This window comes from Chlorocebus sabaeus, chromosome 14 (assembly GCF_047675955.1).
Source record: "Chlorocebus sabaeus isolate Y175 chromosome 14, mChlSab1.0.hap1, whole genome shotgun sequence".
Classification (NCBI taxonomy): domain Eukaryota; kingdom Metazoa; phylum Chordata; class Mammalia; order Primates; family Cercopithecidae; genus Chlorocebus; species Chlorocebus sabaeus.
In genome coordinates, this window is record NC_132917.1 from 69,728,685 (window position 1) to 69,756,585 (window position 27,901).

The 27,901-nt window shown below is 40.8% G+C and overlaps 1 protein-coding gene across 2 annotated transcripts; it reads left to right on the forward strand.

Annotated features, from left to right (window-relative positions):
• Nucleotides 1-27,831, forward strand: MXD1 (MAX dimerization protein 1). 2 transcript variants are annotated; one of them, XR_492243.3, is made up of 7 exons: nt 53-324; nt 1,038-1,137; nt 6,635-6,664; nt 20,297-20,411; nt 22,136-22,295; nt 22,995-23,237; nt 25,137-25,224. XR_492243.3 is itself a non-coding variant. In XM_007970343.3 (6 exons), the coding sequence occupies exons 1-6, from the start codon at nt 252-254 to the stop codon at nt 23,180-23,182; spliced, it is 666 nt and encodes a 221-aa protein (XP_007968534.1). In that variant the 5' UTR covers nt 1-251; the 3' UTR covers nt 23,183-27,831. The 2 variants fall into 2 exon arrangements, 1 of the variants encoding a protein (XP_007968534.1); XM_007970343.3 differs by having other exon boundaries at nt 1-324; nt 22,995-27,831.
• Nucleotides 27,832-27,901: the final 70 nt, after the last annotated feature.

Here is a 27,901-nt window from a genome sequence, read left to right on the forward strand (position 1 = left end):
GGCGGGGAGATGGTGAGTCGGGGATAAACACTCCGCGGCGGTGGCGGCTGCTGCTCTGCTCCGGGTTCTGTCACGGTGTCGGCGGTGCCCAGCTCACTGGCCCCCCTCCCTCTCTTGTCGAGCGTGGTTGCCAGAGAGGCTCCCTCAGCCCTGCTCCGCGGTGTCCACAGCGGGCTCCATAGCGGTCCGGCGGCGGCAGCGAGCCCGTGGGCAGTGGGGGTTGGTCCCGTGGCTCCGGCCCCCGGTGCAGAATGGCGGCGGCGGTTCGGATGAACATCCAGATGCTGCTGGAGGCGGCCGACTATCTGGAGCGGCGGGAGAGAGGTGCACGGGGACGGGAAGGGGTCCACTCGAACCGAGGCCGGGGGTCCTGTGGGGCTGGCCTCAGGTACGGGCGCCCAGCCGCTCCGGGGGTGGTTGGAGGCAGGGAGACCGCGAGCGCTCCCAACCCCTCCGGCTCTCCCCACGCGCGGTCCGAAGGGAGGCCGACGCTGCCCCAGAGCAATGAATCAGGTGGAGAAGGGGCTATCGCCCGCCGGGGTCCCGAACGCCGCCCCTTCCCCAGTCCCTCCCGAGTGGGTGGCCGGGGCCCCCTCCGATAGCCTCTCTGGTTTACCTCACCCGGGCTGGTCCCGGCCGGCCCCCAGGTGGGTCCAGCGCCCCAGTCTCCTGGGCAGAGGAGCAGCGCCTCACGGTGCTTGCCCCGCACCTTCACCTGAGGCTGGTTCCACTTAACCCGCACCAACCTGCTGGACGTTGCCAGTGGGAAACCCAGGCTGCGTGAGCTTAGCCACTACTGTGTCTTTCTCAACAATGAGCAGCTGGAATCTTCTTTACACCTGCTCCGAACTGAGGGTATTCACACAATGTTGTTTTTTTTTTTTTAAATCATTGTTCTCAGAATTCCACCTTACTCCATTTAATTATTTCCACAATATTCTTTTAAAAATAAATAAAGGAAAAAGGAAATACTGTAGAGAGGAGAGAGTATTAAATATTCTGGGCCCATTCATTAACTGGATCCTCCTGTTTTCTAGAAGCTGAACATGGTTATGCCTCCATGTTACCATACAATAACAAGGACAGAGATGCCTTAAAACGGAGGAACAAATCCAAAAAGAATAACAGCAGTAGCAGGTAATTTGGTAAATACTTCTTTCTGTCTTTTAGATTATATTGTAGGTGACACAAACTGCTGAATGTAAGTTGCCTGTTGTGATTATAACCCTGTAAAATTACATTGTGGCCGTCATGATTCAGTAATGTACACATGGACTTAAGACCTTGTAGGAAGCTGTTTCTGTTTGGGTTGAGGGAACTGAAAAGAAAAATAGAAATGTTTTACATTTTTTATGAACTTTATTCAAAATTTAATTTCGCTTTTCTTCCCTTTTGGAACAAAAAAATCTGTGAAAGCTTCAAGTGAGATTAGCAATGGTGACAATATTTTCCCTTCAGAAGTTGCAGATCAGGGCAAGTTTTCTATAAGTCAAAATGCTGGACATTATCCATTTCTTTTACTTTTCGTTGTAATAATTTTATAAACACATTAAAGTACCTGATTTGGCATAAGTGGTAGGATCTAATTCTTGACATGTAAATTAAATACAGTAGTTTGTTTGATACTCTAATTTGTCACCTCTATTTGTAATGGCAAAGAGGAATGATTGAGGTTAAAACCTACCTCTTTAGTGATAGAGGAATATATAATACCAAAATATTAATATGCTACAACCTTTCCATGTTAGTCTTATAGATTGTCTTATACCATAGTTCTTAAAAGCTGTGAATCTCACTGGAGATTTGATTAATGGTCAGTTAAATCACATATTAAAGTCCTGTGCATAGTTTCTGGTACATGTAAATAGTCCATCAATGTTACTGCCCTTTTTCTCCCTTCTTTGCCCTTAAAATGTAGTTGGCTAGGAAATTCGTTTTATTAGATCCCTTCAACTATACCTTTCCTGCCAGTAAATTAAAAGCATTGATTTTTTCGTCACTGGTTTAGAATCCTCATCCCTCCCTCACCCTCATGAATAACTCCTTGCAAGTATCTATTTGATATCCTCTGTGGCTTAATACAGACCAGGAATTTCCCACTTAAAACTAAAAATCACTTGTTCTTGCTGCGTCTTCTGTACTTGATTCACCTCATTAGTATCGTTGGTGGAACCACAGGATGTGAGCAGCATTACTTGTGCCATGCCCTTGAATAAAAATGGCACATGAAGAATCAACCTGGTAATTACTTGGTGGGTTTTGCTTGTCCTCTAATCTTAGCATTACCTGAAGGTGGTAGCCTGTAGTTTTGTGCATGGATATGAAGGCACTTTAAGAAGGTTGTTAATACTGACTGGTAATATGCAATAGTATAAAAATAATTAAGCTGTGTTGCATTTTAATACAGTATTTTTTTTTAAATTTGTTTAGAAGAATTTTGAGGCCTTTCAGTTAATTTTTCTGGAAAAACATAGTCCATTTTGGCTTTTATTATCGTCCACTAATGATTTGAGAGGAATTGTCCATGTTACTTATTTAGGCTTAATACCTTAACACCTTATTTTTTTCCTTAGTTTCACAGGAAGGTTGTAGGGGATGTTCACTAGTGGGGATAAAAAAAATGAGATGTTGAAGTGGTTTGGTCCCAAAAGGTGATTAGGAAAGAAAAATAACAGTAGTTAAGAATCTTAAGCCAAGAAAAGGATTCTTTCTAGTATCTTCTGTTTAATAATCAGTACTATGCCAAAAAAAAAAAAAAAAAAGGCTACAAATTCTTCTGTTAATGGGTTGGTTTGCTTTCCATGGCTAGAGACAGGGGATTATCACAGTTGTCCATATACTTGACTGATAGTGAGTTAGTGTAATATCTTCAGTGGTGTAAGGATTTCTGAGAGACCATGATTAAACCTAGAGGTAGCACCAGGCACACGTGTGAGGCAGGAGCAGGTAGTTTTCTTTCAGTGTGATCATTTCCTTCATGACCCATTTAGAATAGCTCCTTTTTTGAGGAACAAGCAATCATAACGGAGAAAGCAGCTTGACCCCATGGTTTGAATCGGCTTTATATCCTCAGCCATGTATGGTCAGAATTTTGAACTGAGGTAAAGGATAGGGAGAGATTACTGCTGGTTTACATAACCCTTGGATAACAGTTTACTCTTGTTCATACAGGTTGAAAATGCTGTGCTTTTTGCTTGTAGAGTCTGGGGAGGTACTTTTCCTTGGACAATAAAAGATAAGATTTAGCCACATAGGAAACTTCTTGGGAACTGAAAATGCAGATCTTATTCACGTTTCTCTAGTTGCTTATTAAAACAACAAAAACGAAAATGAAATTGTGAATATCAGTTGTTTTTGAAATTATCCGTAGGAAGATGGAAGTTTCTTTGCTACTGATTTTTGAAGTCAATTACTAATTATTTAGAATTGAAATCTAGAACTTTTTAAAAGTATGTTTTGTTCAATGAGTAAAGCAAGCTTTGGCACTCATATGAAAGAGGAAGTTCAGGACTTGCCACCCAGTTGTTTTATAAGACAGTGGCTAGAGTGACCTGACATGAGGAGTCTTTTTGAACCCAAGGATTTTTCCTGGTTATCTCAGATACGCCATAATTTGGCTTAGTTATTTTTTTATTAGAGTGTATTTTTAAATGATGAAATTTGACCTTTATCAGTGATTCCAGAGTTATCCACTGTTTTCCATAATCACATGGAAAATAGTTTTGACACAAGGTATCAATGTGTTCTTATAATGCTTTAATTAAAAATGTAAATGTTTACCCATCAATGGAGGTGGCTGGCATCTCGGAACTCATCATTTTTGAAAGGGCTGCTTTTTATTAATAACTCAGTTTCAGTAAACTGGATACCCTTCAGTAATGCTCTAGCCATTAGCTATAAGTCCCCCTTGAAGAAGCACCATGTGTTTAACACTCTCAAGTAATCAAAGAAAATCTGTAGTTTTGAAAATTTTGTTCAAATTTTGGAAGAAGTTGTGCTTCCTATGGAGTTTGTTTAAAAGTTTATTTTGGGGATTCAAAATTTTACATAAGTATATAACTCTATTTATTAGCTTATCTATATATTTTCAAAGAATCCAGAAATATTTTGGTAAGAATTTCCTGTGTGCTGTTATTTTCTACTGTCTTCTCAACCTGTTCACTTTCCTCTCCTCCACCTACAAGGGATGGTCCTTGTCTACAGTGAAAGAGGGTAATCTGAACCAACTGTTGGCATATACTGTCATCCATTTTATTTTATTTATTTATTTATTTATTTTAGACAGAGTCTTGCTCTGTTGCCTAGGCTAGAATGCAGTGGCACCATCTCAGCTTACTACAGCTTCTACCTCCTGGGTTCAAGCGATTCTCCTGTCTCAGCCTCCCAAGTAGCTGGGATTACAGGCATATGTGACCATGCCTGGCTAATTTTTTGTATTTTTAGTAAGGAAGGGGTTTCGCCATGTTGGCCAGGCTGGTCTCGAACTCCTGACCTAAGTGATCCACCCACCTCAGCCTCCCAAAGTGCTGGGATTATAGGCGTGAGCCACCGTGCCCATCTACTTTCATCTTTTTAAAAAAATCTGTCAGACTTTGAATTTACTAGTCCTGGTTAAAGTTAAAATGCCACGTGCTTTAGAGCCAAAGGTTTGCCGTATACGCCAGATACTTGTTAACTATAGTATCCTGTTGGCTATTGAAGGCAATAAACCTTCAGAACAATGTGACTGGAGAATGCTGAGGGATAACCAAGTGAATCAATGTAAAGCTTTTATTTCTTTTTAATTGAGATGGGCTCTTGCTGTGTTGCCCACACTGGTCTCCAACTCCTGAGCTCAAGCAGTTCTTCTGCCTCAGCCTCCCAAAGTGCTGAGATTACAGGTCTGAGCCACCATGTCTGACAATTTTAAAGTTTTGTTTTGTTTTGTTTTTGAGATGGAGTCTCCCTCTGTCGCTAGGCTGGATTGCAGTGGCACGATCTCAGCTCACTGCAACCTCCGACTCCCTCATTCAAGCGAGTAGCTGGGATTACAGGCGCCCACCACCATGCCCAGCTAATTTTTGTATTTTTAGTAGAGATAGGGTTTCACCAGTTGGCCAGAATGGTCTCAATTTCCTGACCTCGTGATCCGCCCGCCTCGGCCTCCCAAAGTGTTGGGATTACAGGCATGAGCCACCACGCCCAGCCTGAAACTTTTAAGTTAACCAATTTTGGATTGAATACATGAGATCCATGTGTTGTTTACCTAGAAAACAAATATTCTAAACTTAAAATACTGTCATTTTCTCATTTATTTTTTCTTTGTGAATAAAAATTGATTCCCAAGGTCCTTGTGGAAGAGGAGTTTAATGCTAGGTTGGAAATTTCTCATTTCAAGACAACCTCCTCATTGCCGCCGCCATCCCCCGACATTTGCTGTCCTTACCCCCGTTCTCTGATGAGTGAACTTGGTGGTGGTGCCCCTGATGTGAATAAGTGGCTGAGCACTCTTGAGGTGGTATTCCTCCATGATAGCTGTGAGAATATATCTCCGAAGCCCAGTAAGGTGCTGATTATCGATGGCCCAACAGAATTCATGAGTTGAACCAGGGAGTAAACTCCTGAGCTGGTTAAACTCCAGAGAATTTTCATAAGCAAGGTCAAGATTCAGCTCCTTTATAATGCTGGTAGCTTCTTCCAGATTTATAACTGGTTAGGAAGGAGTTGTGTGAGGAGGACACTAAAAGGGCCACATTGACTTCTTATAATTTTGTGGTAACTTGTCCATAAAGTCTTAGGCCAGACCTTGTCTTTAAGGTCAGCCATAAATACACTAATCATATGGTTTCGTATCTATCACACCTTTCATCCGAGGCTCTCTAATCAGTTTTACGGTTGCTACCTCATTGGCCTATACTTGTTCAGTAAATAATTGGTAATTATTTTTATTCTCATCTTACAGACAGGTTAACCAGCGACAGGACGGTAAAGAATTTTATTTATTCCATAGCATATCAGTGGCAAAGCTGGACTTCACATTTCACTAACTTCTGCTTTAACCAACCTATCATCTTTATGTTGAGCTGAGCTTTGGAAACCCCTTCCTAAAATCATTTGGTTGCTATTTAACAGTAGCATCTTGTACATGATAGTTACTTCAGGGAGTCAGAAGATTGGGGAAGAGGGTTATTTTACTATTTAAAACAGCATAGTCAAGCAACTTTACACAAAGTTTTGGTGTATACTACCCCTAGGGAAAACTGCAGGGGTGGGGTAGGGATGCTACCTCCATTGTTCTACCCTTAGCCTAAAGAAGGCTTTGTCGTATTATGTAACGCAAATTCACATTGCTTTGTGCAGCTGTTTTTGTATAAATAGACCCCTTTTCTTCCTTGTCTTAAAAGGGATTATTTTTCCACTAGAGAAGGCATGCTTCTTGGTTTGTCTCTTTACCTTGAACTCTATTTTAGGTATTTACATTTATCTAACTCTTCAAATGGACTAATTTTTTTAGTAGAGCCCAGTGAATTTTTCTCCCTTTCTACATCTCTCCTATCAACTTCGGAGAGAAAGAAGTTAAAAGAATTGTGTTGGTGTTGAAGTACTTCTTTAAGACAAAAATATCTTATTCTTCTTTTATTGTTCCCTCTTTCAGATCAACTCACAATGAAATGGAGAAGAATAGGTGAGTTGGGGATTTGGGAGGTGGAATGCGGGGAGCTTTGTTGCATTCTCTGTTCATTAAGTTCAAACTTGGTTGCTCTTTTTGACTCTTCCCACTAGTAGCACCTGATTTCAGAATTCACTCAGGGCCCTCTAAGCAGCATTGCTCATAAATTACTTAGGTAGATATAGAGCTTGCCAGTTAAAAGACTACACCTCTAACCCTCACTCCCACCAGCCCACTCCTGAAGAAAGCCTTTGGATGACTATTCCACAGACCAAAGCATTTTAGTAAGGGGCAATATTTCCACAAATAGTGTTTTTTAAAAATTACATGCTACTGAATATAATTGGCAATGTTATCTAAAACATGTATACATAGATATATATATGCAAACATAATATATGTGTGTATATATTAACACGTGTGTATTAACATGTGTATGTATGTGTATTTGCAGTTTACTTGTGAATGAAGAGTCTCAAAATTCAGGCAAATGTATGCATAGCAAAAATTGGAGATGGTGCCTAACTAGAGGAGGCCTACCACCCTCACTGGGCTCCATCTTGCCACAGCCTGAGTGGAATCTCTCTCACCTGGATTCCTTCTTGCTACTTACTTAAATCTTTATTTTCCAAATCCAGTTGCCCCTCCTTCAGTGAGGCCGCTGAGTGGTTCTCAACTATGGTTGCACATTAGAATCACTTGCAAAGCTTTCTGTGTATTTTTAAACATATTTTTATATTAAACACATTATACACATAGACTTGTAGATTTTTCTGGTGAGGGTAGAGAACAAAGTTTTATTTCTGCTGATTCTATAAAATAACTTTTTATTATAGAAAATTTCAAATCTGGCCAGGTACAGTGGCTCACACCTGTTATCCCAGCACTTTGGGAGGCCAAAGTGGCTGGATCACCTGAGGTCAGGAGTTTGAGACCAGCCTGCCCAACATGGCAAAACCCTGTGTCAACTGATAATACAAAAATTAGCCAGGTGTGGTGGCACGTGCCTGTAATCCCAGCTACTAGGGAGGCTGAGACAGGAGAATCACTTGAACCCTAGAGGCGGAGGTTGCAGTGAGCTAAGATCCCACCACTGCACTCTGGCCTGGGCAACAGAGTGAGACTCTGTCTTAAAAAAAAAGAAAAAGAAAAAAGAAAAAATTTCAAATCTACAAAAGTAGAGTGACTAATGTAATTAACTCCTATGTATCCATTACCCAGCTTCAGTAATTATCAGCATTTTGCCAGTCTTCTATAAGCAAAACCACCTCTCCCCATGGAGTATTTTAAAGCAAATTTTCTTGTGTATCTCTAGTAAACACCAAAAAAAAAGGCAGAAAATACCCAAAACAACAACAACAAAGAAAAAACACTTGGTTTTACCATACTGAAAAAAAATTAATGATAACTTTCTGTGGACCTTTTAAAAGCCAACAAACAGACAAACAAAATAATGCGCAGACCTTACCTTTAGCAATTCTGATTTAACTGGTTTGGGTTGAGGCTCTGCACTCGTATGTTTCAAAAGCTCCTCAGGTGATTCTCATGTGCAGCCATGGCAGAGAACCATTGAACTAGCCTCATTCTGGTCTCTGAGCTCCCATCAATTTGAAATGCGGGCTACCCATCCAAATTGAGTGCTTTCTCAGTGCCCTGCATGAATAAGAAAAGGATGTGTAATGATGGCTCTGTAAAGACGTGGTTATTTCCTGCCAACCCTCTTTGAAAAAGAAGCCTGACTCTGAAAGTCAGGATCTGAATTATATTTATGTTTCATCAGTGAAAGGGCAGACCAAACCCTTCCCAGGCAGGTAGAATTCTAGAAGAGTGCGGTTAGCTTTACTCCACTATGGAATTTCGTGTGTGTGTGTGTGTATGTGTGTGATGGTGAGTGTGCCTCACTGCACACATGCTTCTGCTCATCCCTTCGTCTTCCCTTTTAATTGTTCTATGATCGTGACTGACCATGTTTTAAGTTGAAGCTTCCTTTATGCTTTAGCTATTTACATATCATGAACTAGAAACACAAAAGTATCTCTTAAAGTGGAAAGGTAGTCAGTGTGGCTTCTCTTTCTCATCTTTAGATTTTCTCTTCAGATTCTCTCCCTGCTTCCTGCCTTTGCAGTGATGTGGGTAAACCGGGACTGTTTCTACTAAGAAGTCTTCTAGTTCTTCACCCCTCTAATACTTTACTTTGGTATTTATTATTATTATTATTAAAATTTGATCCCTTCACATAAAGACTTACTAAAACTTCGTGACTTTTGCCTCTGCAGGAATGCCACAGAATGTCAATTGTATTATTTATTTTAGCACCTCAGGGATGTTTATTTTTTGTCTATGGTGGCCCCGGAACTTGTGCATGTTACTGGGTATTAAATGCGTTCCTAGTAGGGTATTAAATCAGCAAGGTCCTCATCCAAGATAAATGTGTAGTTTGTCCAATGGTAAAGATGCAGAGACAGTTTCAGTTAATATGCTAAGTGCTAAGATTGAGGTGTGCACAAGAAGCTAGAGGTAAAAATTCTAGAAGAGTGGACGTGAAGTCACCACTAGGCAAACTGCCTATAATTGAGCTTGCTTCCATATGACCAGTCAATTTTGCTTGTTGAAGGGTTAGTTATCTAGTTTCCTTCTTTTCTTTTTTGGAATTTGGTCTTTTAAGGTCTTGATAGTCTTTCTAGTCTAGAGCATGTGAACAGAAGAGAAGGAAAATCAGGACTCAGTTTACTTAATTTAAGCAAGCATTGGTTGCTGCAGTTCAGGGGAGGTTAAAGTTGCTGGGCTCCCCTCTCTTATTAGTGTGGATGTTTACAAACTTCAGGGTTTGGAGGTCAGTTGAACAGCTGTTTTTGTACTCTTCCTGGTTTTAGTAGCTGAGTTCTATAAAAGAATAACACTCTGGTAAATGCTAATACACTTTAGCCATTTTTTACCTGATAACATTGCATAAAAAGATTATCATGGCTTTCATTGCTTCTTGGCCTTTTGGCTAAAATCAAGTGTAGAAAGATTGCCGTGGGTCTCAAAAAAAAAAAAAAAAAAAAAAAAGAAGAAAAGGCAACTTAGGAAAAGAACTTCTAACAATGGGATTTTCCCTTTTGATATTGCAGAGCTGATTATACTTGGGTTAGTTTTCTTGAATGGAAACCTTTTCTATAGCACTTTAGAGATCCTAAATAATTAGTGTTACTCTATGTTATCAGGACTCAACTGTAAGGATATTATACCCAACACCAACACTTCGAAGTATTTTCGCATTGGTGGGACAATAAATGAAAAGACTTCTAGAATGGTGGTGGTAGTATTCTCTACTCAACAGAATAGGTGTTGAGCACCTAAGATGCCATGTAGTAGGTGCTGGGACTACAGAGTCCAGTAAAGGCTACGCACTGCTGTGGAGGAGCTCAGATTAATATCACTCTACAGGGGGTTTGTCAGTCAGCACATGGCCTGTGTTTCTCTGCATTTTAACTAATTTTCTGGGTCTGAGCTCCTAAGAAAACACCCTTAGGGGTATGGGGGGGGCGGTGTGTGTGTGTGGTTTTTCTTTTTTTAAACTAATCTTGCAGAAAATTTTGAGAAATATAAAAAACAATACTAAAAATTTAAATCATCCATGGTTCTGGCACTCAGAGAAAACCAATGGAACTTGGAAGTATATCTTTCCAATTGTTTCGGAAAAGAACTGAAAATATAGTTTTGTGTGGAAAGTTAGAAAATTCAGAAAAGCACAAAGAATGTAAAATCACCTGTAATAGGCCTCTCAGAGGTAACACCTGCTAACATTTGTTCTATATCCATCTAGACTTTTGTGTACAGTTTTTTTAACCAACATGGGATCATATAGTAATAATTTGTAGCATCTTTTCCAGTTATAAACATTTTCCAGCATCATTAAATCTCCTTTTCCAACATTACTTAATGCCCAGTATTATATTATATGAATACGTTAAACCTCGTGTAATCAGTCCCCTAGTTTGGATTCTTCCCAGAACCTAAACAATGCTTTCTTAAACCACCTGTAGAAAAATCTCTGTCCAACATCATAATTATTTCCTTAGGATAAATTTATAGCTGTGGAATTGGTGGTGAGCACGTTTTTAGGATTGCTGGATTGTCCACCAGGCAGGTTATAGGCAGTATTTTCCCTACACTTCACAAGTTGATGTTATAACTTAAAATCTTTATGAGTTTGATAAGTAAAAAATAAAAAACACCCGCACAGGCAACTTGTTTTAATTTGCATTTCTTGTACTACTAGCATAGTTGAGCAGTGTTGATGTCTTTGACTCTGTGCGTCTCTTTGTGCAAATTGTCTATTCAATAGCCTTTGCCCAATTTTCTACTGAAGAATTTATCTTTATTTTAAAAAGTTTCAGTAATATAAAAGACATATATGAAAGATATTGACACTTTTTCTATCACATAACTGTCCAGTTTGTCATTTAGCTTTACAGAATCAGTCTTCCCTCACTGATTCAAGTTGCTGCCTTTGGTGTATACTTAATTTTTGTTTATGGCTAGGTCTCTTTCTAGACTTATTCTTCCAGTCCATTGATCCATCTCTTCTTTCTATGCCAATACATACCCTTGCATTCTCCTTTTTTTATTTTTCCATGCTCTTATCTATTTTCACCAGTTTATTTTTCCTGAAAAAAAAACTTTATGAATTCCCCAACCCCTAACTTCTTTTGGGAGTTTAAAAATTAACATTGCATAATTCCAATATAAATTAACCTTGAAAAGTTCATGCTTATATATTAGATCTTTTCATCCAGGATTTGGTGTGTGTCTTTATTGAGATCTCTCTTTATTCAGATCTGTCTCTAAGCAAAGTTTTGTAGTGAAGTTTTCCACACAGGTCTTATACATGTCCTGTAAAAGGTATTCTTGGATTTGTATATTTTTAGATTGCTGTTCGTTTCCCATTTTAGTTAACTAATTGATTATTGTTGGAATATAAAAATATTTGAATATTTTGTTGTTATATACCCTTTATTGATGATAATTCTGCTATATCTTTCTCTTAACTGAGAATTCCTCCACTTTAAAATAAAGCCTTTCAATGAGCCCCTCAGCAAATGGAGACTGAGCGAACACATGTAAGCTACAGCCAATAGGTCGGGAGCCAGGTGGTAGAATAGACTCTTTTTTCAAAAGATGGCTCTGGCATTTCCTTTAATAGTAGACATCCATTTTTCTAGAATGGTGCATATGCAGCTCTTGCTGGAATTAGGTGCCTGATCTAGAGCTACTACCTCTGCCAGAGTCTTCTGATCCTGTGACAGAAGATTTCTGTGTGGCTCCATGGGGAAGACTCCGCAGCCCAGTCTAAGCTGTTATTTCCATTTGATCAAACAGTATTTCAGTGGCATCTGGTCTGGCATGAGAAACTAATTCAGTCAGGTCTCTTCTGGAAGAATATTCTAATTGATTACAGGTCCCTGTAGTTGTTCCTTTTGGATTTTGATTTTTCGAATGACAAAGTCCCTTATATCGGAAGGGCTGGGGCCTGACTTTTGCACTGGGCCTGAGTTGTGGTATGTGTTGCATCACTCTTATTGTTTCTGAACTTTCTTGACCACATTCAGATTTCACTCTGGGATGTTGTAACAAGTCCATGTTTGTTGCAACATGGGGTAAGGTTATTACAAAGGAGAGACACAGGGATCAGTGTATAAATCCAGTCTATATTGATGGTCTGGAGAAGAACTCACATTTGTACCACAAGAATCATCTTTCTTGTACTATAACCCTTGAGTAGATGATACCTGCCTTTGGCAAGACTTGGAGGAGAGACACACGCTGGTCATTTGACCGATTTCTAGTCTCCTACCTGGAACTCTGGGGCTGCTCCCTGACTTTTTGTCATGGGCATTAATAGTCAAACAGTGGGATAGAGCCAACAAGTACGATTATAATATATATGTTGCATTTGAAAATTAGGCTCTAAAAAGGAAGTATTAATGAGGTGTACTTATGTATTTTATACTTTAATAAAGAAGTGATCTTATCTCTCCAAAATGTAGCCACTGTGAACTGCTATTTATGTATTATTCACTAAGTATATTAATATCTTTGTATTTTCTACAAAGATTTATCAGCACAACTGTGAGAAATCTTCAAAACCTTTTAGGGTTCCAATTAAGTTGGTAATAATGATGCACTTGGCAATTGTTTATAAAGAGATCATTTTAGAAAAAGAAGGAAAGTATTTTTTCCCTTTTCAAAGCATGGCTTGTCATCTTCACCTGGTAGGGCTTTGTTCTCAATGCAGAATCTCTTGTGACCCTTGACACTTTAAGGGATTAATTTTATGAGTCCCATTAATAAGACTTGTTCCTTCTTACTTTATACTAAATACCTTCTTTTCCTTATTATACAGCTCATACATACCCATATCTAAAATTATTTTTGTTCAGCCTCCAATTATCTTATAGGATTTAAGATGCTATTTAATTGGGTAAGTCTGTGCCCACACTGAGATAGGTGATAAAATGGTGAAACCTCAAAATAGGCTACCCTGTTTAGGGTGATCTGTTTGGAAAGGAAAAGAAAGTTATGATAGGCTATGAAAACTTGGAAATAAGTTAAGTCAGATGGGATGTTTGAGGGTGAGGAAAAAGAAAGAACGTGTTTGGTAAGAACAAAGGGGAGCCCATTCTATAACTTTAGGTGGGAGCTGATATCTGTCAGGGTTTGAATGTAGCTCCTACAAATCATTCTGCAATAATTCATCTACATGTTTGAGCACTCCAACTAAATTTTAATTACCTCAAAGGTAGGGACTTGATCTTAATCAATATTGTATCCCAAGACTAGCTGGGGGCACTGGCTCACACCTGTAATCCCAGCACTTTAGGAGGCCGAGGTGGGAGGATCAGTTGAGCCCAGGAATTCAGGACCAGCCTGGGCAACATAGTGAGACCCATCTGTACCAAAATAAATAAATTAATTAATTAGCTGGGCGTGGTGGTGTGCACCTGTAGTCCCAGCTACTCAGGAGGCTGAGGTGGGAGGATTGCTTGAGTCTGTGAAGTTGAGGCTACAGTGAACTGTGATGGCACCAGTACACTCCAGCCTGGTTGACAATGCAGAAAAAAAAAAAAAGAAAATATAGCCTGGGACCTAAGAAAGCAGCAGAACATAACATAATAGTTTTTTTTTTCTTTTTTTGAGACAGAGTCTTGCTCTGTCGCCAGGCTGGAGTATAGTGGCACAATCTCAGCTCACTGCAACCTCTGCCTCCCAGGTTCAAACGATTCTCGTACCTCAACCTCCTAAGTAGCTGGGATTACAGATGTGCACCACCACACCTGGCTAATTTTTGTATTGTTAGTAGAAATGGGGTTTTGCCATGTTGCCCAGGCTGGTCTCGAACCCCTGGCCTCAAGTGATCCACCCACCTGGGCCTCCCAAAGTGATGGGATTACAGGCATGAGCCACCGCGCCCGGCCCAGCCTGTTACACTTTCAATAAAGAGAAGTAATCACAGATAACAGTGCTTCCCTCAAACACACACACACATACCCACATACCCCTCATTTGGTACCACTTCTGGTCTTGATTACATCCAAGTCAGAAAGAACTTTAAGGATAGTATATTAAGTGCAGGAGACACTATCTACAGATAGCGCCATCTGCCTAATAATCCTACTCTGTTGAATCTATTCCCCAATTTGCAGATCTACTAGCCTGAGAGAGATTCATAGATAGAATCAAGGAAGCATGGTCTGTGAAGAGCTACCGTCAGAATTGTCTGAGACATGCAGGTTAGCCCAGGTGCCTTCTGTCAGTGCCAAAGCTCTGGTAGGAGCTGGTGCCTCAAACAGCTCGGCACCTTCTTCATTAATAACTTCCTTCACTTGGATATTTACTTTCCGTAATTCATGGCTGGCAAGAGTTAAGGAAGACTAACAACAGAAATATGTGGTATCTGAATATATTTTATATTTAAATCTTTAATCTGTTTGGAATTTATTTTGATGTTAACCTCCTCACTCTTGCCATTTTCTGAGTAATCCATTCTTTCCCCAAGGATTTGTGGCATTATCTCCTTTATGTGCTAAATTCCTATCTATTCTTAGGTCTGTTTCTGGGGATTTCTATCCTGTTCACTTGATTTGTCTGCCTATTCCTGTATTAGTACTACACTGTTTTTAATTATTGAAGCTTTATAATACAATTTAATATCTGGTACAGCACATTCCTCCTCATTATTCTTCTTTTTCAAAAATCTTGGCAGTGTCTCACACATCTATTCTTCTAGATGAAGTGTAGTCCCAGCATTAAAAAGAACACTGTTGGGAGTTTTTTTCTTGGAATTGTGTTAAATTTGTAAACAAACTTGAGGAACATTGACATTTTTTGTTTGGAGGGTTCATATCCAGGAATCTGCTATTTTTTTCATTTACTCAAATATTCTTGTGTCTTTCGACAGACACAAAAATATTCTTGTGTCTTTCGACAGACACAAAGTTTTATAGTTTTCTTCCCATAGATCCTTCCCAGTCTGTTTTAAATTTGCTCCTCAGTATGTTATACTTTCTTCTTGCTATTGCACGTGAGATATTTTAAGATCTGTGTGCTTGGACTTCGCAAGTCAATACGTATTTGCCTCTATTTTTATTTTCCTTTGGCCCTTGCAGTAGAGGTCAAGGAGGCAGGCCCAGGCTCTTCAGAATGCTTGCTCCTGCAGCAAGCAGAAGTGAGGCAGCTGCCTCTCTCCCAGCCGTGGAATCCTTTCTACCCCTGCCTCTCCATGATGCGAATAGGAAATAAAGGAATCTTTTATTTTGCATTCATTGGCTTTATAAAACCCTTGCTAATTTTGTAAATGTAAAGAAATAGTACCTTTAGCATAAGCATTTTCTATGTTTCCACAGAAAATGGATTAGATTTTCCATTAATTATTTTAATGACAAAAGATGTCCATTTTCTTCAAGGAAGTGTTCAGAAAAATGGATTTTGCCAGATAGCCTCTGTCTGCCTAGTGAGACATTTTTTAGTTCCTATTGATTGTAAAAGGAATATTATAGGGCCATTATTATCTGTGTTTGCTCACAGTAAATCTCCTTCTACAGAGGAAGCTAGGATTGAAAGGATAACTGCTACCACATGCAGAGTACTCCCTGTCAGACCCTGACCGAGGGGCTTCCATACCTTTTCTCAGTCAGTACCCATGGCGGCCCTCCCAGGGAGGCGCTTGTCACCCTCTTTCTACTGATAAGGAAACTGAGGCTACACAGAGTTAAGTAATTTGCTCAAGGTCACACAGGGAGTAAGTGGCAGAGCCAGGATCTCAAACATTTACTGTTTTTTTAATGCTAATTTTTAATTTTTGTGGCCATGTGGCAGGTGTGTATATTTATGGGGTGCATGAGGTGTTTGATACAGGCATGCAATGCATAATAACCACATCACGTAAAATGTGGTGTTCATCCCCTCAAGCATTTATCCTTTGTGTTACAAACAATCCAGTTCTACTCTTCCACTTATTTAAAAATATACAATTAAATTATTTTGACTATAGTTACCCTGTTGTGCTATCAAATACTAGGTGTTATTCATTCTTTCAAGCTATTTTTTTTTTTTAACCCATTAACCATCCCCATCTCCTCCCCACCCCCACTACCTTTCCCAGTCTCTGGTAACCCTCCTACTCTCTATGTCTGTGAGTTCAATTGCTTTGATTTTTACATGCAACAAATAAGGGAGAATAAGCAATGTTTGTCTTTCTGTGCCTGGCTTATTTCACTTAACCTAATGATCTCCAGTTCCATCCATGTTGTTGCAAATGACAGGATCCCATTCTTTTTATGGCTGAAGATTGCTCCATTATGTATATGTACCACATTTCTCCAGGCATTTACTCTTAATCACTGCATTAATGTTTGGTTGCATAGTGACTGAAGGAGTCAGAATATTTTTTAAAAATTTAAAATAAAAATCAATAAAATTTGGTATACTTAAAACTTACTGAAGAGAATCTATAGTTGTACCTAAATTCGTTATTACTAGTTATAGGCCATACTTGCTTGGGAGCATGACTTATTATAGTTCAAAGATTGGTTTCTTTATGCCGCTGTAGACCAAAGGTATATCAGCCTATTCAGAATAATTAAAGTTATATTTCTGAAGAGTCAGAAGGTGAAGTTTGTTAAAGTTCATGACCTAAGTACAAAGCAGTGTGGATCAGTGCTAAAGGAAGAGGCAGCCAGGAAGCTGGGAGGTAGCTCTTGGCAACAGAGCGAAGACTGTCTGAAGAAGATGTGATGGGAGGAGAGCCAACTGCAGGGGTCAGATTGAGGTGTCGGGTGGCTTCCTGTTGAGGATATATGGCAAAACCCCTGCTAGTTCCCCAAACGGGAGTTTGACCTGGTTTAAAATGGGACAGCAGGGCAGGGAAGTAGTCAGAACTGAGAAGAGAATACTGAGATGGGTGGTGGTTCTGCTTGTTTTGGATCTGGGAGCTCCGTGGGTACTCAGGGCTGGCAGAGGGATTCTAGATCCCAGGAGTTTGTGTGTGTGTATGTGTGTCTGTTTATGTGTCTGTGTGTGTATCAGGGTTGGAGAGCCTTGGTAGGAGCTGTACGTAACAGAGGGGTCTGTTTGCTTTTTTTGGTTGGGGGATTGGATTTCACTACTGTATGATGGAACTGAGTTACTTAATATATTTCATTGCTCTCCTGTAGTTGGCCCGGGCACCAGTGTGGGGATGGCTGCAGGCAGTGGCATGTGGGCAGGGGGCAGCCATCAGGCTGCAGCTGTGAGGCGCCAGAGAAGGCCAAGGCAGACCCTGCCAAAGACAGAGTTGGCTTTGGGTCTCTGCAAAAATCCAGAAAGAATTCTGGTCCTATTTTTGTAGAACTAGGCCAGAAAACACTGAATGAACAAGTATTAGCCTCAGCTGGAATTAGTCAAATGGCTTATTTCTAGTTTCACAACTAGGAGTGTTCTTTGGAAACCCACATTTAGGTAGTGAAAATTGCACTTTCTGGGCAAGACTCCTATAAGGCTAGAAATGACAATGCTTCAAAAGATGACTTTATTATATTTTTATCAGTGGACAAACTTCCTAAAAAAATTCACACACTCATATCTGCATATAAACCAACATCATAAAAGTACTAATATGACAATCATACAGACTGAATCATGCAGTCTTTGCAAATAAGCTGACTGAAAAATATCCAAATATAATTTTAATTTTTGAACTTTTTCTTCTAATTCGAAAATTAGCCCACACCTATAATCTCAGCACTTTGGGAGGCTGAGGCAGGTGGATCGCTTGAGGCCAGGAGTTCGACACCAGCCTGGCCAACATAGTGAAACCCCATCTCTACTAAAAATACAAAAATTAGCAGGACGTGGTGGCTGGCACCTGTAACCCCAGCTACTCAGGAGGCTGAGGCAGGAGAATCTGTTGAGCCTGGGAGGCAGAGGTTGCCGTGAGCTGAGATCACGCCACTGTACTCCAGCCTGGGCAACAATAGCGAGAACTCCGTCTCAAAAATAGAAAAAGAAAAAGAAAATTAGTCTATAAGTTTTATGACAAGAAATAAATTAGACAAATTTATAAATGTATAAATTATAGTGTTTCTAATAACATCTATTTTCATGGCTCTTGTTGAAGAATATTATCCAAGATTAACAAGTATGTTTTACATACAAGTTTTCTTCCCTTCCCCTCCCAGTCCCCACCCGTTGCAGTAGTGGGAGGAGCAAACCTGTAACGTGAGTCTTTGCTATGACTCTGCCACATGGACAGGTTTTCAGAACAAGTGAAAGACTTACAAAATAGTAAAACCCGTGTCCCATTACCTCTTCCTAGCTCAGAAATGAATGCTATACTCCCCAAGCTTGCCAAACCTTAGAGTGCCCTTGGAGAGTTCAGGACTACTTCCTCATGACCTAGAGGAGGCAGGAGGCAGGAGGCTCAGAAGGAAGGAAGTCTGATGCCTCACTTACTAGACCTGCCTTGGGGGAACATCCTGAAGTCTCCCTAGAGAGTGTGAATTGACTTCTTACATTAACATCATGCATATTCACCTGTCCTATAGCTTTCTGAAGCCATTTCCTTTTTTTGGTCTACATTTCAACTTTTGCTATACCAGTACAATTCTTAAGAGGAAAAACGGCAAACCTATAAGGCATTGCATTGTTTCCCAATTCAGCTGGAGGGTAGCCTCCTAGACTCCAGGAAGCTCTGCTCCAAGTAGGTTGTGTGTGGGCAATGAATGTTATCTAAAACCTGAAGACTCTGGGCACTGCTGAAGGTGCAAAGATGCAGTAGAGATGGACTCTGTCCTCTAGAAGCTTAAAGTCTAGTTGAATAGATGACATAATCCGTTCAGCAAACACTTACTAAGCACGTATGTGTTTGAGGCACTGTGGCAGCACAGCAATGATTAAGCTGCAGTCCTGACTTTCTAAGGAGACTGCAGTGAATCGTTAAGTAAAAATTACAAAACAATTCAGGCAGTACAGTGAACTTCCCAGTGAATAGTATAAACCAGTGGTGCTCAGAAAATAGAGGAATCACTGTGAGCTAGGATGGCTTGGGAAGGCTTTAAGGAGGTGGTAAGCTTAAGCAAAAACCCCAAATCTCGACTGTTTCTTACATTCACAGAATCTTCCAGGTTCTAGAATAAAGCACAAACCATTTCAAGGAAATGTAAATTTCTAAATTGGAGCAACTCTTGTGCTCTGTCTTCAGTCAGTTGCCATGTCTGCTTCTTCATCTAGCTCTTTTCCCTCTCCCACTCCGTGCCGTTGCATCGGTCTGACATACTCCAAGAACAAAAAGTATAAAAAATGACTCAGTAAAAACCCCCCTCGCTTCCTTCCTTATCTCTGTCTGACTGTTCCTTGCCTTCTCCCTGCCTAGCCAGTTTCTTATGTGTCGTTCCAGAGTTTGTCTACATACAAGAAAACATGAATATAGATTCTTGTTTTCCTCCGCCTTTAAGATAGCATGGTATACTTACAGTTTGGAATCTTGCTTTTCTCCACTTCACAATATATCTGGAAAATCTTTCCTAATAGGACATAAAGCACATTCTCATTCTTTTTGATAGCTACATAGTACTCCATGGTGTGGATGTAGCATAATTTATTTAACCAGTTCCCTCCTGGCTGGTCATTTGGGTTGTTTCCATCTTTGCTATTACAAATAGAGCTTCAACAAATAACTCCACAGATATATATGCTCCTTGACTTATGATGGGGTTATGTCTCAAAAAGCCCATCATAAATAAAAAACATCCCAAGTCTAATATGCATTTAATACTTCAATAAACTCATTATAAATTTTTAAAAATTGTAAATTGAACCATCGTGAATCAGGGATCATTGCTGTATATAGTATTTACATATGTGAATGACCATATAATAGCAGATATTATTCCCTACCCCAGTGCTTGTATTATCAACAGACTTAGCTTTGAAAACCTTGGATTTTGCTTCTCATTGGTTTTCACCAGAATTGTCTGGTTCAAAATATGTTTATTCAGCAAGAGGTCATTGGTAGCATTTGCCATAGCAAGGGCTGGGCAACTTCACACTCTTTTAGAACTCATTCTGCCTGGGGTGCTTCTGGCCCACTGTGAAATCTCAAATGCTGCCATGGTCTTGTTTTCATAGACGGGCTCATCTTCGCTTGTGCCTGGAGAAGCTGAAGGGGCTGGTGCCACTTGGACCCGAATCAAGTCGACACACTACGTTGAGTTTATTAACAAAAGCCAAATTGCACATAAAGGTAAGTGTATTGTTGCGATGCTGCTTTATCCTTACCTGTTCAGTGAGGGTTTGTCTGTTGTTATATCTCCAGGACAGTCCTCTCCCCTGAACTCCTCCAGTCTGGCTATTGGATGAATCACAGGTACCTCAAATGCAACATATTAAAAACCTAGCTGAGTGTTTCTCACTCCCATGCACCAGAGGTTAAATGGTCCATCCAACTCTCCATCCAGTTGTACAAGCCCGAAACTCAGGAGTCCTTGATAGCTCCTGCTCCTTAACCATATATATCTAGGCCATCTCCAAGGCCTAAATATTTTACAACCTGGTCTACTTCCATCTTCATCCCCACTGTCTATTGCAATAAAATCCTCAGAGGTCTCCTTGTATCCCTCTGGGTCCCTCCCGTCTGCTTTCCATGCTTCCTGAGAACAGTCCTTTCAAGGTGCAAATCAACATGTGACCTTGTTTAAAATTCTTCTGTGGCTCAGGACAAGCTCTGTCACCTGGCCTGCCCCAGGCTCTGCCTTGCCTGGTCCTCACCTGCCTCTGCAGCACCATCTTGTTCCCCAATTCCCCTTTCTTCAGCTCTTCTTCCAGTCCCTGGCACTGTCATATTGTCTTACTTTAGGGCCTTTGTCCATGCTGTTCCCTTCTACTTATTCTTCAGATCACAGTGCAAGTCTCTCTAGCTCAGAGAATCCTTCGCTGACTTTCCCGACTCAGTGACCTCCTTCCTGTGACAGGTGGTCCAGGCACTGGGTATCTCTTAGCCCTGTCATAACTGACGTTTGACAGTGGTTTGTGTGACCACTGGGTTGTCTCAGTCCTTAGACTGTATGCTCCACGAGGCAGGGGACTGGGTCTTTGTGCTCACCTCGCAGCCCCAGCACCTCCCAGGGTGTTGGGCACAGAGTTGACACTCTCTATGCTGCCTGAATAGCAAAGGGTAAGGGGAGTTGGATTCAATGTCTGCAGGGCCAAAATCCCTGTTTAGCATGTTCGTATAATCATATTATAGTTGGACAAATGTTACTTTAATTATGGTTAGTAGCCTACATTCATGACAATTCTGGGAGAAAACCTCTATTTAAAGCAAAACAGCTACAATTAAACAATCTTCTTAATTATCTGAAGAATATGAGAAGCTAGGGGGCAGATTTGTAAAAATGAGTATTATATGGAAATGTGTTTTCTAAACTCTTCTGTTGGACAAATTAGAATCAGGACATCAAAAGGGACTATTATTTCCTGCTAACAAACAGAAGTTAATTGAGATTTGGCATGACACAAAAAAGTGCTTATGTAATTGGGACATGTACTTGAATAAACATAGTTTTAAATGGAAGCATGTTTCTTAAGCTCCCGTCACGTGCAGTTTTCTAGTTCAGAGATGAGGTGTTCAGGGCATCGCTGCAAACAAGGGAGATCAGGTTGGGGGCTGCTGCCTGCAGTCTTTTTGATACTAAAACTGAGGGCTACCAGGGTGCCACCATGTGAGAGCTCTCCCCCAGAATCCCTGTGATAGGCCAAGTACCCCCAGCACTAGCGATGCTGAAGAGTCAGACGAAGCCAGGAGTCACTGGCCAGTCGACTTCTGTCTCAGGGAGAAGCTTAACGAGTGGCACCAGAAGGCGTCTGAGGAAGTTTGGCGCATTCTATTGCTAGAAAGGAAGATGCGGGGGGCATTGACCATTTAGAAATCTCCCTGTGGGGCCCAACAACTACCCCTTTGACTTGCAGAAACTTGAAGATTGTGACAGAAAAGCCGTTCACCAAATAGACCAGCTTCAGCGAGAGCAGCGACACCTGAAGAGGCAGCTGGAGAAACTGGGCATTGAGAGGATCCGGATGGACAGCATTGGCTCCACCGTCTCCTCGGAGCGCTCCGACTCTGACAGGGGTGAGCCCCTCTCACTCTCCTCCTGTCTCCCTTGTCCTCTCCCACTTCCAGAGCAGGGGTTCAGTGCTGCGGACAGGAGGCAGAGTGTAAGAAGAACTAAGACATTTGGTATGATGTAGAGAAGTCGAACAGTGTGACCTGCAGTGACAGGTTCCTCCTCCCTGCTAACAGTTAGGTGACAACCCACAGAAGGGTTTGATTGGGGTTGGTTTTCAGCCTGAGTTTGTTTTGTTTTGAGACAGAATCTTGCTCTGTCACCCAGGTTGGAATGCAGTGGTGTGATCTTGGCTCACTGCAACCTCTGCCTCCCGGGTTCAAGTGATTCCACTGCCTCAGCCTCCCAAGCAGCTGGGATTACAGGCACACACCACAATGCCTGGCTAATTTTTGTATTTTTGTAGAGATGAGGTTTCACCATGTTGGCCAGGCTGGTCTCAAACTCGTGACCTCAAGTAATCCACCCACCTTGGCCTCCCAAAGTGCTGGGATTACAGGCGTGAGCCATCACACCCGGCCAAATTTTTGTATTAGTAGAAACGGGGTTTCACCATGTTGGCCCAGCTGATCTCAAACTCCTAAACTCAAGTGATCTACCCGCCTCAACCTCCCAAAGTGCTGGGATTACAAGCATGAGCCACTGCACCTGAGTTTTCTGCAGAGCGCTTTCATCAGTGTTCTTCTCTCTTGTCCTCCCTGCAGAAGAAATCGACGTTGACGTGGAGAGCACGGACTATCTCACGGGTGATCTGGACTGGAGCAGCAGCAGCGTGAGCGACTCTGACGAGCGGGGCAGCATGCAGAGCCTCGGCAGTGATGAGGGCTATTCCAGCGCCAGCATCAAGAGAATAAAGCTGCAGGACAGTCACAAGGCATGTCTTGGTCTCTAAGAGAATGGGCACTGCGGCTGCCTCCTTGAAGGTTCTCCCTGTTGGTTCTGATTAGGTAACGTATTGGACCTGCCCACAACTCCCTTGCACGTAAACTTCAGCGTCCCACCTTGACCAAAATCAGCTTTGTAACTGTTTTCAAGGAAGTGCTTAGGATTGTGGGTTTCTGATTGCATCCACTAGCTTCTCTTTTACTCGCCATAAAAATTTGTCTCTGAGAGACTATACATTCCAATCAATTTGAAGCATCCAAGAATTCTTAGACCGAGTAAGCAATGTCCACATCTCAGCAGTCCCCCTCTTTGCTCTCCTCGTGTCCTCTCCCAGACCTTTCTTCCAGTTTTCTGGCTTACTATGTTACTTGCCTAGGAGGAACGTCCAAGTGTGTCTTGTACTTAGGAAACTGAAGGAAACAAACTTTTGAAATTGAGATCCTGATCTCAGAACTCCAAAGTAAGCTTTGAAAGCGGCATTTAAGAGCACTTAACCATGGACCTCACCACCAGTGAGGAAGTCAGGAATACCTCTAGAAAACACGCCCTTCACACTGCGCATGCTCATTCCCCCGACGCACCGCGTGTGGATGGGAGCAGTATTTCTCACTTTAAAATGGACACCTTGATAGTGTGTCTTTGGGGTTGCACAGCTCATCAAAGTTCCAAATTGTTTGTTCTCACAAACAAAACGGTACAATCTATTTTTGTGCGATGTTCTTGGGACCTCGTTGTGTTCTGCTATCTCGAGGCACATTCTCCCCTCCAACTTTGTTAATGCTACTTGTCTCTGGAACATTTTTTTTTCCTACCTCAGAGATAGATGAGATCTCCATTTCCCACTTAACACAAAGTGATTATCCTTTTTTTCCCCCCAAATAAGTGACATTTGGTCCAATTATAATCTATTTTCCTATTGAACTTTCAGCAATAACTGAGCTGTGGCACTAGCAGCGCTAGTAGCCATTATCAGTGAAAGAAAAAGTCCACGTTTCTACTCTGTTGCAGGTGAACAGGAGAGGATGGTACACCGTTACTAGAACTCCTCTCCTTATTGATTATTTTTGGACACACCCGGAAACTTCTTTATGGAGGCTTTTGGGTTGATAGTTTAAAAGGCTGATTTTTCTTTTTGGTTATGATTTCTCCCTTAAGTGGTCTCCGACTTTGTAGCATTTTTATTTAAGCTAAAACAGAGCACATGTATATGTACATAAGACACATTAAATCTATAAATACTATTTATTCATTTTATATAAACTAATGTAATGGAAAAAAAATTCTTATGACTTTGTGCTTTTATAGATGTTCTAGAAACTTTGTATGTAGGTATCTACAAAATTAGTTCATTCCCCTGAATATTTTTGCATTCATATTTTTGAGGTCTTGATGTTTTCAGCCTCTGGCGAATCTTTTTCATTGAATTTGAACCATTTGTAAAATCTGTGATGCTGAAGCAGAGTGTGTCACAAAGTGATGAGAACATTCCTAAAATCCATGGACGCACTGCGACCTAAGGGCTCAATGGCTGACTCGGCAGCGGGCAGCCACCCCCCCGCGCGCCTGCTGGCCTGCGGTCACTCGCACACCACAGCCTGAAGCTCCCCCGGCGTCTGCACCTCGCACACAGCTAAGGTCAAAGTTCAAACGCACTCCCCACGGAAGCTCATTCTATGCCCGAAGAGCAATCTCAAAAAGCAAGATTACTTTTATGTGTTTTAAAAAATGATTCTTTAATGTATTTTTCTAAATGTTCTAATTGGAAGTAGTGGATTCTTAAATGATTCCAAAGTCATCTGTAATTCTTCTGTCTTTGTTTTTTCTTCATTTCAGCTTTGGCTGGGGGGAGGGGCAGGTGACACAAAGGATTTTTTTTTTTTTTTAATTTTTGGAATCTTTTCCAACAACCAGCTAAAGATTTGCACTGAAATACAACTTGTATGCCTTTTGCATTTTTAAAGCCTGCTTCCTGGATTTTAAGCAGAGTGATGGTGTTCACAGAGCCAGCTCAGCCTGTAACATGTTTGAAAAAGATATGTCTGCACTTTGAGGTCCCTTTTGAATGCCATTCACTAGACCTCTCAAGCATTTTGTTTCATTGCTACATCCAAGCGCCTCACAAGTCCACGATGCGGGACAGCATCGAAAGCTCAAGACTTTGGAAAAAGCTTGTGGGCTTGCACTGGGGGAGGGAAGGGAACAAAATTTGTGTACTTCTTTGTTTAATTTAGAAATAAGGCATCCAAGAGATGCCATTATTTTCTGTGTTTCAATTGTTGTGCCTTTGAGTTAAACTGCATTTTTGTCTTTTGGTTGAAATCTGAAATGTACTGTCCCAATATAAAACAGTAATTATTTGACCTTTGCACTGTTTGTCTGGTCCTTTTCAATTTGATTGCATATAAATGTGGAACTTGATAGATCTCTATATTTTTAATGCACTTGTGATAAACTGACAGCAGGGTTAGACATTACTTTCAAAGCTCGAGGTAGACCAAGTCAGCATGCTAGACAGGCTTCTCTCTCTCTAACCAAAACTGTAATCTTCAGGACCAGCAAACTCAGCCCAAGGCAGCTAATCCCCTGACCCCATCCTCCGCCCCCGCTGCTGACCAGCAGCCCTGGTTTGCCAGTCTATCCTCTCTCATTCACTGATCCACCAGCCTGACTGCTAAGAGCTATAGTCTTTTTAGTTGTTTTGTCTTTTTAAGCAAGATGAAAACCTTTCTAGTAGGGATTTGGGGTTGGGAGGGGATGGGCAAAGATATAAACCCCAGCCTTTAAGACTTTGACAATTGTACGTAAATATAGACGTGTATAAATATAGGCACATGCTATTTTTATGTGAAAGTTGATTTTAAACTAAAAATATCTAAACTGCGCTCTTATTGATACCATCATAGTGCAAGTGGGAAAAATAAGAGTACGCAGTCTAATTTAATTTCATTCAGTGAGAAAATATATATGTGTGCTTCTGTAACATCCTGAAAACATAGCTTTCCATCCCGTTGGCTTTGAATGGTGGGCCGAGCACCCAGGGTGTCTTTATTTTGGTTCTCTTTTGCTAAGCAGAGATCTTGAATTCTTCAAGGTGCTGATAGCAACTGCTGGCTCCTTTCTGTAGTCACACACCTAATGCTAGTTTAGTGATTCAAAATGCATCACATTTTTAGGCAGGACCTAGATTTTCCCAGTCAACCCAAGATGAAAATAATTTCAGTGTTGATTCAGAACTGAACATGAAGTAGGCCCTCACCCTGCAGTTGGCCACTTGAGTGTTTTTTTGTTTTGTTTATTTTTTAAGGTGGGCATTTTCCTTTAACCTCTACTTTTTCAAAAGCAACAAAGGGGCCTCGACCTAGGTTTCCTATGGGCCTCTCTTCTGCATCCCCAAAGTGGCCAAGAGCAAATCCTGGGGGGTAAGAAAAAAGAAAAAAGTGTAAACTAGGTAGGATTGTGATGCTCAAAATAACCGTCTAGCAATATCTTAGAGCTTGAGAATGGATTTTGTGGGCTTATTTCTTCTTGCCTCTTCCCCATCCTTGCAAGAGAGAACTTATTTTTGAAAAGTGTCTATACACACACACACATACACACACTATTATTTAGGTTTTTATACCACACTGTATTGGCAAGAATACCACTATCATCGTCCTTTACAGTCTACTTCTTCCCCCAAGTCTTGGTCTTTTTTTATTTTTTATTTTTTCATGAACCACACAAGAGACTTTAAAATCCTGGTCTTTTCTGTTTCTTCTTTGTTTCCCCAAGTTTGTCTGCACTTCTTTGCCTTCCCTGAGTGTTGAACATCAGGTAGTAAAAGGCTAAACGCGATTTCCTGCACGTCAATCTATTCTTTTTCTATGTTTGACTCCAGTGCAGCGTGTTTAGCGTGTCTAGTAGCTGGCTACTCCTATTTAAAAACTCTTCCTGGTCGAAGACAACCCAAAGGCCCTTTTCAATGAGGTGGTTTTCTCATTCTATATCTTCTGATATCTATAGACTGTAGGATGCTTTGCTTTCAAAGATAACTGGGTTAGAGGGTGGGGTGTGCAATAGGTGATTTATCATGATTTTTTTCATTATCAATATTACATGGATGATTTTTCTCAGATCCTTCTGAAAGAAGAAATTGACAGGCACTGCTAGATTCAGCTATTGAATGGCTGAAGAGATTGAGTATCTGACCTTTTCTCAAAATCATAAAGTGAGAAATCATAAGGCACCCGATTTTAAGATTTATCCAGATTTTTACATTTTGATTTCTTCTCTCTGGGGGGATGGCAAGTTGAGGGAGCATTCTTCATTTTAGCTTTTACCTGACAACCAAACTTGCCTTTACCCCCGTCCCTAGAACTGGTGCTCTTGGAATATTGCTGTTACCATCATTTTGGGGGGGCCATCTTCCTAATGCTACATACAGCCTGACAGGGGAGCAGCAGATGAAAGGGTATGCTATTCTATTTCCAGATGTTTCTTTATGTAAATATGACGCCAATGTAAATCCTGTGTCAAGACCATAGAGAATGGTGCTTTTTACTACAGTTAGCACATGCATTTTTAGAAACTACATGTTTTAGAGAATCTTTGCTGTGTATATGTAAACTGTATTGTTCAACCGTTAACAAATAATAAATTATTTCATTATTAAAGAAATTGTGGTCTTTCTGATGTTTTGTATCCCAGTTTACCCTTTCATGGTTGTCCTTGCAGAACTGCGTTCATC